At 41.5% G+C, this 12,593-nt stretch overlaps 1 protein-coding gene across 1 annotated transcript in view; it reads left to right on the top strand.

Moving 5' to 3' along the window:
- atg2a (autophagy related 2A) overlaps positions 1-12,593 on the top strand; it is a 65,978-nt gene that overhangs the window by 42,189 nt on the left and 11,196 nt on the right. Inside the window, exons 28-34 of the mRNA XM_061900206.1 lie at positions 2,635-2,805; positions 2,888-3,014; positions 3,091-3,317; positions 4,544-4,773; positions 7,116-7,251; positions 7,318-7,533; positions 7,614-7,715. Of these exons, the coding sequence (XP_061756190.1) occupies positions 2,635-2,805; positions 2,888-3,014; positions 3,091-3,317; positions 4,544-4,773; positions 7,116-7,251; positions 7,318-7,533; positions 7,614-7,715 (1,209 nt within the window). The remainder of the gene's footprint in view (positions 1-2,634; positions 2,806-2,887; positions 3,015-3,090; positions 3,318-4,543; positions 4,774-7,115; positions 7,252-7,317; positions 7,534-7,613; positions 7,716-12,593) is intronic.

Raw genomic sequence — 12,593 nt, 5'->3', positions numbered from 1 at the left:
CAAACAATGTTCCCGCTGTATAGCACGGTTGGTAGAGTTGCCATGGGAGCAACTTGAGGGTTCCAGGTTCGATCCCCGCTTCCGCCATCATAGTCACTGCCGTTGTGTCCTTGGGCAAGACACTTTACCCACCTGCTCCCAGTGCCACCCACACTGCTTTGTCTCACACACACTAGGTGTGGCGAAATTATTCTCTGCATTTGACACATCACCCTTGATCACCCTCTGGGAGGTGTGGGGAGCAGTGAGCAGCAGCGGTGGCCGCGCCCGGGAATAATTTTTGGTGATTTAACCCCCAATTCCAACCCTTGATGCTGAGTGCCAAGCAGGAAGGTAATGGGTCCCATTGTTATAGTCTTTGGTATGACTAGGCCGGGATTTTAACCCACGACCTACCGATCTCAGGGCGGACACTCTACCCACTAGGCTACACTAAATGTAGCCTAGTAGTTTCACCATGTAAAATCGCTTTGAGTCACTAGAGAAAAGCGCTATATAAATATAATTAACTGCACTTCACCCTAATTTTTACATCGGATTTGCAGGTGTGTAATTTGTTGTGGTGCATGCACGTTTCATTTCGTTCACCGGTTAAAAAAACATATACCATATATTTCGGACTATAAGTCGCAGTTTTTTTCATAGTTTGGCCGGGGGTGCGACATATACTCCGGAGCTACTTATGTGTGAAATTATTAACACATTACCGTAAAATATCAAATAATATTATCTATCTAGTTCGCGGAAGAGACGAAAAAAATGTCAGCAATCGTCACATACACGTCAACCAATAAGAATTCGGCGGGGGAGGGTCATGGCAGAAGTGCATTGTGGATCATGGAATGCTAACTGCTATATGCTATATGCTGCTGCCGTAGCTAGTAAAATGGATAATTTCATTGTTGGCGGTAACTTATAAAAACTGAGAAGGGCTGAATAAAAATGGCAGCGAAAAGGAAATCATGTACTGCAGATTACAAGCTGGACGTAGTGAAATATGCAGCAGAAAACGACAAGAGGAAGCAGCGCATACCTTTGGAGTTGGCACAGTTGTTTAGAAGCGACATCGAGGAAGAAGATTTCATGGGATTTATGGATTAGGAGTGACAGATTGTTTTGTAAAGGTATAGCATGTTCTATATGTTATAGTTATTTGAATGACTCTTACCATAATATGTTAGGTTAACATACCAGGCACCTTCTCAGTTGGTTATTTATGCCTCATATAACGTACACTTATTCAGCCTGTTGTTTACTATTCTTTACTTATTTTAGATTGCCTTTCAAATATCTATTCTTGCTGTTGGATTCTATCAAATACATTTCCCCCAAAAATGCGACTTATACTCCAGTGCGACATACTATTTCCTTGAATTGCCGCCGGGGCGCTAATCAATTTAAAACCTCTTCTCACTCCGGCGTTTACCAAAGGCATGCGTTAAATTTAGGCCTGCGCTTATAAATTTGAGTGTGATGTAAGGATACCATCATGAAAAGCACATTTAATAAAAAAAAAAACCTTATTATGGTCTTACCTTTACTTATAAATGAAGTCCATGCGCAGCTCCTTCTGATCAAAAGCATCGATAACTTGTTTATAGAAGTCTTCCTTATCTTTCTTCAGTTTTAAAAGTCTCTCTGTCTCGATGGAGATCTTCCTTTATTACCTCCTGCTTCGATTGAAAGTCCAGTTTAGAAAACTGTTTTATTTTAGATATGTAATCCTCCATGTTAAAAGTGCAAGCGAGAGGAAAAAATAGACGATCGCTGCTCACTCTTGCAGCTTTTTGTCACTTCCTCTGCAGCCGAGTAGTCGCAAGAAGGATCACTAGCGCCCTCTACCCCTAGGAGGCGGGAGTCATTTAATGACTCATATTTGACACACGCAGCTACGGTATATTAATAAAACATAGCTGCTTACTGTTCTTTTTAGCATATTCAATAGTTAGACCTTAAATCCTACTGAATAGCTCTTAATCTTCTTGCCTTTATGCGATTTCAAATGATTGAAATCAGCCTCCTCCATTTTGAAAATAATGACAGGTGAAGTGTCTCTCGTTTCGGGACCAGTTTGACCTGGCAGAAATTCTAGGCATATGCTAATTATTTTGCGAAATGAGTTTGACCCGGCGGAAATTTTAGACATGCGCTAATAAAAATAATATTTTGCGAAATGAGTTTGACCCGGCGTTAATTCTGAGCCGGCGGTAATGCTAAGCATGCGTTAAATATTTTGTAAAACGAGTTTGACCCGGCAGTAATTCTAGGCAGGCGCATACTCTATACCCGGCGGCAATTCAAGGAAATACAGTATATATATGTATGTTTTTTTCCTTCTTTATCATGCATTTTCGTCCGGTGCGACATATACTCCGGAGCGACTTATAATTGGAAAAATACGGTAACTTTGTCTTTAATTTGAAAAAAAAAACATTTTATTTTTCATTAAAGAAGGGTTCGGTGAATGCGCATATGAAACTGGTGGGGTTCAGTACCTCCAACAAGGTTAAGAACCACTGATCTAGCATGTTGCATTCAATGTTTATTCTCATTAATTCCCGTTAATTCCCATGGAAAGTTTCCGACTTTGAATATTCTCGCAATTCTGCAACCCTAACTGTCCCTATTCTCCAGGCTCAGCCCCTATTCGAGCTCCGCTGCTCCAACAACGTCGTCCACCTCCACACCTGTGCGGATTCATGCGCCGCCCTGGTCAATATGCTGCAGTACCTTGTCTCTCAGGGGGACCTGCATCCCCCTCCCCGACACACTTTGCCCACAGAAATCGCTGGACAGAAGCTGCCGGTAAGGGCTTGTTTCATTCCTTGGAGAGCGAGTGATGTGAAGGAAGGCCGTGACATTGTATTGTGTTGTTTTACTCATTTAGCTATCCGAGAGCCCCGCGACCGTGCTGCCCTGCCCTGCTGCTGAAACGACGGAGATCAACCAGTGTGATCTGACCGATGCCTTAATAGACACGGAGAAAAGCCACCAGGAAGAGAGGATGGATCCAGGTTTGGCAGACATCTTCTGTTTAGCAACAGTTTATTGGCTTCACAAGACATGTAAATGCTGAAGGTATTTGTCCAGGGTCGCCCTCAATGCCAAGAGGCTCACCCGTCTCCGTGTACCTGTTCCCCGGTGAAGCCTCCAAGCGAGACCTGTCCGTGCTGGAAGAGGAGGAAGACTCTGAGTTGGATGGGCTGGTCGCCACGGCAACGGAAGCACAAGCAGATATGATGATGGACGAGGGCTCCGAAGGCTCCACTGACAATGACGACTTCTGTATCCTCGAGGCTCCCGGCATGGGTATACCTGTAAGTCTGGTGGCTACAATTGGGTTTTGTTTTTTAGATCAAATATATTTATTTACTCCAGTAATATCATCAAAACTTACCTGACTGAATGCAGTCTTTGGGCTCAGACACTTGTGTGGCCTCAATAGCCCTGCTGTAGTGTGTAGGATGCTGGGAATTATCTGTGAGAATGCACTGTGAAGGGTTGAAATTCTACTGAATTTGCATTAAATCAGGTTGTTTTTGCAAATAATCATGCTGCAAGATCTAGCATGTTGCATTCAATGTTTATTCCCATTAATTTCCCATTCATTCCCGTTAATTCCCATGGAAAGTTTTCAACTTTGAATATTCCCGGAATTTTGCAACCCTACCTACAATACTAGTCAGAATTGTCCAATAAATGTGAGGATTTTTGCATTTTAATACATTTGTTTGACACAAAATTCACAAGTTCTTTAGTGGTCAAATAAGTGTAAAGGTGAAATACAGAATTAAAAATAATTACAAGGGGAAAATGGAATGTTGTTGTTTTTTATGTTGCTTTTGTTATTTTAAATGTATTGTTATTGTTATTATTTAAATCACAACAAGTAAAGTAATACAAGGCCACCTACTCAGTGGCCTTGTGGTTAGAGTGTCCGCCCTGAGATGGGGAGGTTGTGAGTTCAAACCTCGGCAGAGTCATACCAAAGACTAAAAAAATGAGAGCCATTACCTCCCTGCTTGACATTCAGCATCAAGGGTTGGAATTGAGGGTTAAATCACCAAAAATGGTCCCCGGGCGTGGCCAGCGCTGCTGCTCACTGCCCCCCTCACCTCCCAGGGGGTGATCAAGGGTGATGGGTCAAATGCAAAGAATAATTTCGCCACACCTAGTGTGTGTGAGACAATTATTGGTACTTTAACTTTATTCAGTACTAATTTATATCCCCTTTTAAAGTAGATTTTTTGTGATAAAATGAATACTCATGTTTTCAATGTAACGAATAATCGTGTAATTAATCATGATTACAATTTCAACCAAAAATAATTGTAAAATATTTTTTTTGCCATAATAGTCCAGCCTTAATGTAGGTGCATGTATATCATGATTGTTATTTTTTTAGACATTGGCTCGGGCTTATTTTCAGACATCATCATCAGCACGACATCCAGGACCCATACAGTATGATAGCGATAATAATATCAAACTGTTTGTTGTCCACACATGCAACTTGAGACCGACTTTGCATGTCGTCCTACAGCCCAGAGACGGAGAGCCCGTGGTGAGCGTTCTGTCTGAGGGTCCCATCCACGTGAAGGACAGCCACTTCTCCAGGCCGCGGGGAAGCTCTGATCTGCTTCGAGCTCCCAGCCGCTTCCCGGTGCCCCAAAGCAGAGTGGTTCTACGGGAGATCTCCGTGGTGTGGCATCTGTATGGCGGGAAGGACTTTGGCGCCAAGCCCTCCTTGATACACGGCCAACATGCAAATAGGTAACACCGTTGGCGTTAACGCACCTTTTTGTGTCTTTTTACGCATTGAAATCAGAAAGGACGCGCATTTCCGGAAGTCCACGCAGTCCCTGGCACGCAGATTTTCTTTTTAACCAACCCTGCTTTCTCCGGGTCAAAACTCCGGTTTGCTTGTGGTTTTTAATCGATTATTTCAATAAACACATAGGTTTTTTTATACATGTGAATAATATAAATACAGACTATCATACAGCATTATTCACATGTGAATAATATAAATACAGTCTATTATACTGCATTATTCACTTGTGAATAATGTAAATACATTCTAATATACAGCATTATTCACATGTGAACAACATAAATACAGTATATCATACAGCATTATTCACATTTGAATAATATACGGCATTATTCACATGTGAATAACATAAATACAGTCTATTATACAGCATTATTCACATGTGAATAATATAAATACAGTCTCTTATACAGCATTATTCACATTTGAATAATATACGGCATTATTCACATGTGAATAACATAAATACAGTCTATTATACAGCATTATTCACATGTAAATAATATAAATACAGTCTCTTATACAGCATTATTCACATGTGAACAATATAAAAAGAGTCTCTTATACAGTATTATTCACATGTGAATAATAGAAATACAGTCTGTTATACAGTATTATTCACATGTGAATAATGTAAATACATTTTATTATACAGCATTATTCACATGTGAATAACATAAATACAGTATATTATACAGCATTACTCACATTTGAATAGAATTATACGACATTATTCACATGTGAATAACATAAATACAGTCTATTATACCGCATTATTCACTTCTGAATATTGTAAATACATTCTATTATACAGCATTATTCACATGTGAATACCATAAATACAGTATATTATACAGCATTATTCACATTTGAATAATATTTTACGGCATTATTCACATGTGAATAACATAAATACAGTCTATTATACAGCATTATTCACATGTGAATAATATAAATACAGTCTCTTATACAGCATTATTCACATGTGAACAATATAAAAACAGTCTCTTATACAGTATTATTCACATGTGAATAATAGAAATACAGTCTGTTATACAGTATTATTCACATGTGAATAACATAAATACAGTCTATTGTACATTCAAGTACAGTCAAGAAGGAACATATGCATTATACACTCTGATGGCTGTCGGTATGAAGGACTTCCTGTGTCGTTTCGTGTTGCATTTTGGGAGTCTGAGCCTTCCACTGAACGTGCTCATTCTCTCCGCCAGGTCCGAGTGTAGTGGGTGGGAGGTGTTGGCCATAATGGCTAGGAGATTTGCTAGACTTTTCCTCTCTGACACCACCAACCAGAGAGTCTAGCTCCACTCCCACCACGTTACTGGCCCTCCTTACCAGCTTATTTCACGACCGAAGGAAAAAACCTTTTCCACTTTTATACTAAAAAAAATACAACTACAACTTATTAAATACAAATATAGAAAAAAATACCGGCAGTAGTAAAGTTTTGATCCTTGAGGAAAGAAGAAAGTGAAACAGTTTTTATAAGTGAATACATTAACATATGCATACAAATGTGTTTTATTTTGTATTATTTTTTCTTTATTAATTAAGTGACGTTTATGACAACCTTATTCCAAAACACAATTTAGAAGATGTGAGGTTCAAACACTGATGACATCTATTAAACAGACAAGAAGCAAGGAATTAAACAGAGACAGGATTCAGTTTAGCTCAATGAGGAGAGTGCGTACAGCTGTACTTTTGTACAGTGTCATCCCACCCTCTGACGAAAAGGATTATTTGGACTTTCCCTGATTAAATGGCAACAGCTGTTTCTAAGGGGAGAGGGAGTCGTAAACAGCTGTTGCCCTCAGTCACAAAACGCCTGGAGCGTGCGTCAGGTCCTACTTCCTCTCCGCCTTGTAGGTCTCGGGTCAAGACAAGATTTTCCTTGGGATCACAATAGATCAAAGAAACCGACACCTTCATGTCGCTTCCCATCGTACGCAGTGGAGTTTTAAAAGCCTTTTACTTGGTAAGATCAAAGACAGCTTTTGTCCTCTCGTCGGGAACTCATGAAAACAGAAAGTTATGACAGAATGTGAGTTATAACAGGATAATGCTTGAGTTATAAAAGGATAATGCTTGTTTTCAAAATGGTTACAAAAAAGTGGGACCCCAAAAATTTACTGTTGGACCCCATTTTGAAAATTCCTAGTGCCAACACTGGGTAAGACCACGCAAATATCTTAAGTTCAACTCAGATGTTGCTTGTGTTATTTGATTAATTGCCTTACATTCCTTCTCCTTCCAGGGGTAGATCCGTCCCATCCGGTGCCCGAGGATCCCCGTCCCGCTCTGTCGGTTCCGCTCGTCCACAGAACTCCTGGAGGTGGGCTGGAGGTAGCGGCCGTCAGCACAGCCTCCTCATGGAGATCCAACTCACCAAGGTGTGTGTGACAATGTGTTTGGTCAACAAACAAAATGCCTCTTTATAACATCATTCCGGTCCCCAGGTGTCCTTCCAGCATGAATCCTACCAGGTGGCGGTGGTGGGACAAGACGCGTCTCTGTCCGTGGGTGTGGGCCCCGGCGGGGAGCAACCTCTCTCCAGGCAGGTGTTCATTGTCCAGGAGCTGGAGATCCGCGACCGCCTGGCCTCCTCGCAAATCAACAAATTCTTATACCTCTACACGAGCGAGAGCATGCCCCGGCGAGCCCACTCAAACATGGTGAGCCTGCAGGAAGATGTTCGGTCATCAACCCGTCACAAGCCGTCTGATAACACACAAACATTTTTGCTTTCTATTAGTTGACCATAAAAGCCCTGCAGGTGTGTCCTGAGTCTGGTTTCGGTGGTCCTGAGTGTTGTCTCCGGGTCAGCCTGCTGCCACTCCGACTTAACATCGATCAGGTACATCAGAGAGCTACTTTCTCCTTGACTTTTTATTCGCAGCCTCAGTTTAAAATGTAATTCAAGTGTAACGTAGCAGCTGAACTAGCACCGTCTCTTGGAATTATTGAAATAAGATAAGTGGTTGATTAGTCATACTTAAGTCCCACACAGCGTTTCTCAAAGTGTGGGGCGGGCCTTACTGGTGGGGAATAGAGACAAGACAGGTGGGGCGCGAGGAACGGGAGCAAATTTCACTTAAATATTTTTTTTATTTATTATATTCTCAGATTTTTTTTTTTTTACTATGCTTTCATTATCTATACACACTGTAAATCACTTTGTGATTCTGTCTGTGAAATCCGTTCTATAAATAAATGTAAATTACTTATTTTTCCTCTAGGCTTTAAATTTCTAGGTAGGAGCAGAACTTTGACAGACATAGCAACAGTAACTAATGGGGGCGAGGCTAAGCGGAACAATCTTTCACGTGAATGGGTAGCAGGCTAATGTGTGGACCACAATTACACAAAATGGATAATTTTGTGACTCAAAGCCAGCGCCTGCGCAGAAACAAAAATCTGACGGGCTTAATCAACCAAAAAGCCAACCGAAAAGAAAATATGATGAAGGGTATCTTACTCTTGGATTCACGGCAACGGTGGTGGGGGCAGAGGAGAGACCCCTGTGTGTTCTGTGTCTAAAACCGCTAGCAGCAGACAGCATGAGACCCAACAAATTAAAGAGACACCTCGAGACCACACACCCCAATCACGTCAATAAGCCACTTGATTTCTTTCAAAGAAAACTGGCAGAGTAGTTATTTTATTTATTATTGAACTTGATGCAAGTTATACCACAGCTGCACTGTTATTTTATTTATTATTAAACTCGATGTTATTTTATGTTATTGAGTTTGAATGTATACAACTTGAATGTTACTTGATGTTCAATAAATTTGAAAATGTTAAGCTTCGCATTAGCGTTCTGTTGGGGCGATGGGGGCAGGTGGGGCTTGAAAACTCCCTCTTGTCCAAAGTGGGGGTTGACAAAAAAAGTTTGCGAACCACTGATGTAACAATAAAATCATCTCCAAAAAGCTTAAAATATTTACTTATATGCTGGTATTATGTTATATTTCAGTGGTCGGGAACCTTTATGGCTGAGAGAGCCATGAAAGCCAAAAATTTTAAAATGTATTTCCGTAAGAGCCATACAATATTTTTTTAACACTGAATACAACTAAATGCAAGTATTTTTAAGTAAGACCAACATTTTACAAGTATATTAAGCCTCTTATGTAGGGATGGTATAGCTCGGTTGGTAGAGTGGCCGAGCCAGCAACTTGAGGGTTCCAGGTTCGATCCCCGCTTCCGCCAACCTAGTCACTGCCGTTGTGTCTTTGGGCAAGACGCTTTACCTCCAAGTGCCACCCACACTGGTTTAAATGTAACTTAGATATTGGGTTTCACTATGTTAAGCGCCTGTGATGAGGTGGAGACTTGTCTAGGGTGTACGCCGCCTTCCGTCCGATTGTAGCGGAGATAGGCTCCAGCACCCCCCGTGACGCCGTAGGGAATAAACGGTAGAAAATGGATGGATGGATGGAGATGTAAAGCGCTTTGAGTCACTCGAGAAAAGCGCTATATAAATATAATTCACTTCACCAATTATTTTTAATCAATCAATCAATCAATCAATGTTTATTTGTATAGCCCCAAATCACAAATGTCTCAAAGGACTGCACAAATCATTACGACTACAACATCCTCGGAAGAACCCACAAAAGGGCAAGGAAAACTCACAGCCAGTGGGCAGGGAGAATTCACATCCAGTGGGACGCCAGTGACAATGCTGACTATGAGAAACCTTGGAGAGGACCTCAGATGTGGGCAACCCCCCCCCCCTCTAGGGGACCGAAAGCAATGGATGTCGAGCGGGTCTAACATGATACTGTGAAAGTTCAATCCATAGTGGCTCCAACACAGCCGCGAGAGTTCAGTTCAAGCGGATCCAAGACAGCAGCGAGAGTCCCGTCCACAGGAAACCATCTCAAGCGGAGGCGGATCAGCAGCATAGAGATGTCCCCAACCGATACAGGCGAGCGGTCCATCCTGGGTGCCGACGAGCGGTCCATCCTGGGTCTCGACTCTGGACAGCCAGTACTTCATCCATAGTCATCGGACCGGACCCCCTCCACAAGGGAGGGGGGGACATAGGAGAAAGAAAAGAAGCGGCAGATCAACTGGTCTAAAAAGGAGGTCTTTTTAAAGGATAGAGTATACAGATGAGTTTTAAGGTGAGACTTAAATGCTTCTACTGAGGTAGCATCTCGAACTGTTACCGGGAGGGCATTCCAGAGTACTGGAGCCCGAACGGAAAACGCTCTATAGCCCGCAGACTTTTTTTGGGCTCTAGGAATCACTAATAATGCAGATTTCTTGCCGGGACATATGGTACAATACAATCGGCAAGATAGGCTGGAGCTAGACCGTGTAGTATTTTATACGTAATTAGTAAAACCTTAAAGTCACATCTTAAGTGCACAGGAAGCCAGTGCAGGTGAGCCAGTACAGGCGTAATATGATCAAACTTTCTTGTTCTTGTTAAAAGTCTAGCAGCCGCATTTTGTACCAACTGTAATCTTTTAATGCTAGACATGGGGAGACCCGAAAATAATACGTTACAGTAATCGAGACGAGACGTAACAAACGCATGGATAATGATCTCGGCGTCTTTAGTGGACAAAATGGAGCGAATTTTAGCGATATTACGGAGATGAAAGAAGGCCGTTTTAGTAACGCTTTTAATGTGTGACTCAAAGGAGAGAGTTGGGTCGAAGATAATACCCAGATTTTTTACCGAGTCCCCTTGTTTTATTATTTGATTGTCAAATGTTAAAGTTGTATTATTAAATAGAGGTCGGTGTCTAGCAGGACCGATAATCAGCATTTCAGTTTTTTTGGCGTTAAGTTGCAAAAAGTTAGCGGACATCCATTGTTTAATTTCATTAAGACACGCTTCCAACTGACTACAGTCCGGCGTGTTGTTCAGCTTTAGGGGCATGTAGCGTTGGGTGTCATCAGCATAGCAGTGAAAGCTAATACCGTATTTGCGTATGACATTACCGTATTTGCGTATAACATTGTTGTTCTGAAGCTAACCAATAATAAATAAAATACTTCTTACCATCAATGCGACTTCTTGAACAGGTGTGGTAGAAACGCACGGATGGATTGAAATGCATGAGAAAGTTTTATATATTTTTTAATGTTATTTTTAACACTGTGATTACTAGTGGAATTTTTCATTAATTATCCTGTTACGCAATATCAGCTGAGATTTATCTGAGAGCCAGATGCTGTCGTCAAAAGAGCCACATGTGGCTCCAGAGCAATAGGTTCCCTACCCCTGTTATATTTGGATCGATGCAAATTGCTTTTAAAGGCCTACTGAAATGCGATTTTCTTATTTAAACGGGGATAGCAGGTCCATTCTATGTGTCATACTTGATCATTTTGCGATATTGCCATATTTTTGCTGAAAGGATTTAGTAGAGAACATTGACGATAAAGTTCGCAACTTTTGGTCGCTAATAAAAAAGCCTTGCCTGTACCGGAAGTAGCAGACAATATGCACGTGTCGTCACGGGTTGTGGAGCTCCTCACATCTGAACATTGTTTACAATCGTGGCCATCAGCAGCGCGAGCGATTCTGACCGAGAAAGCGACATTTCCCCATTAATTTGAGCGAGGATGAAAGATTTGTGGATGAGGAAAGTGAGAGTGAAGGACTAGAAAAAAAAAAAGAAGAGGGCAGTTGGAGCAATTCAGATGTTATTAGACAAATTTAATAGGATAATTCTGGAAAATCCCTTATCTGCTTATTGTGTTACTAGTGTTTTAGTGAGATTATATGGTCGTACCTGTACAACCTGAAGGTCCGCCCCGCACCTTTTTTCAGCACCAGTCGACGGATGGTGGCGATGCCCATCTCTGCTCTTCGTAAGGGACCCTCTTCGAAACACGATCTTTCGAAATGATCGCTGCATAATACACTGTACTTTGTGTGTGTGGTCCAATCCAACCGTGTTTGCTTGACTTCTCTGTTCCATAGTAAAGCTCGACTGTCATCTTTCGGGAATGTAAACAATGAAACACCGGCTGTGTTTGTGTTGCTAAAGCCGGCCGCAATACACCGCTTCCCACCTACAGCTTTCTTCTTTGATGTCTCCATTGTTCATTGAACAAATTGCAAAAGATTCAGCAACACAGATGTCCAGAATACTGTGGACCTAATAGCTGGGAACGATGCCGGAACAAAATGTCCTCTACAATCCGTGACGTCAGGCGTACGCGTCATCATACACAGACGTTTCAGCAGGATATTTTAGCGCGAAATTTAAAATTGCAATTTAGTAAATTAACCCGGCTGTATTGGCATTTATTGCGATGTTAAGATTTCATCATTGATGTATAAACTATCAGACTGCGTGGTCGGTAGTAGTGGGTTTCAGTAGGCCTTTAAAAACACTCTTACAAATAAACTTAAATGTATGTGTTTTTTTTTATACTCTCAAACTGATAAAACACATATTGAACGACTGAAAATGTGTATTGGCCTATCTCAGGCGACTTTATTTATTTTCGTAAGCTGAAGATGACTCCTCAGTAACTGGGGTGAGTTTTAGCATAAAACCAGCATGGAATGAAATGTAACCAAATGGCATTTATGCTTATAATCTGTTTACACATTTGGGTCACAGTTAAGCTGGAGCCTATCCCAGCTGACCTTGGGGTGAGCAGCATGGTACACCCTAGAGTGGTCGCAAGCCAATCGCAGGGAACATATAGGCCAACACTCTCGTGATCCCACCTATGGACAATTTTGTCTCCAATT

Source organism: Nerophis ophidion, linkage group LG05, assembly GCF_033978795.1.
Source record: "Nerophis ophidion isolate RoL-2023_Sa linkage group LG05, RoL_Noph_v1.0, whole genome shotgun sequence".
In the NCBI taxonomy this organism is placed as follows: domain Eukaryota; kingdom Metazoa; phylum Chordata; class Actinopteri; order Syngnathiformes; family Syngnathidae; genus Nerophis; species Nerophis ophidion.
Note: the sequence above shows the minus strand (reverse complement) of the source record. Positions and strands in the feature narration are given on the sequence as shown.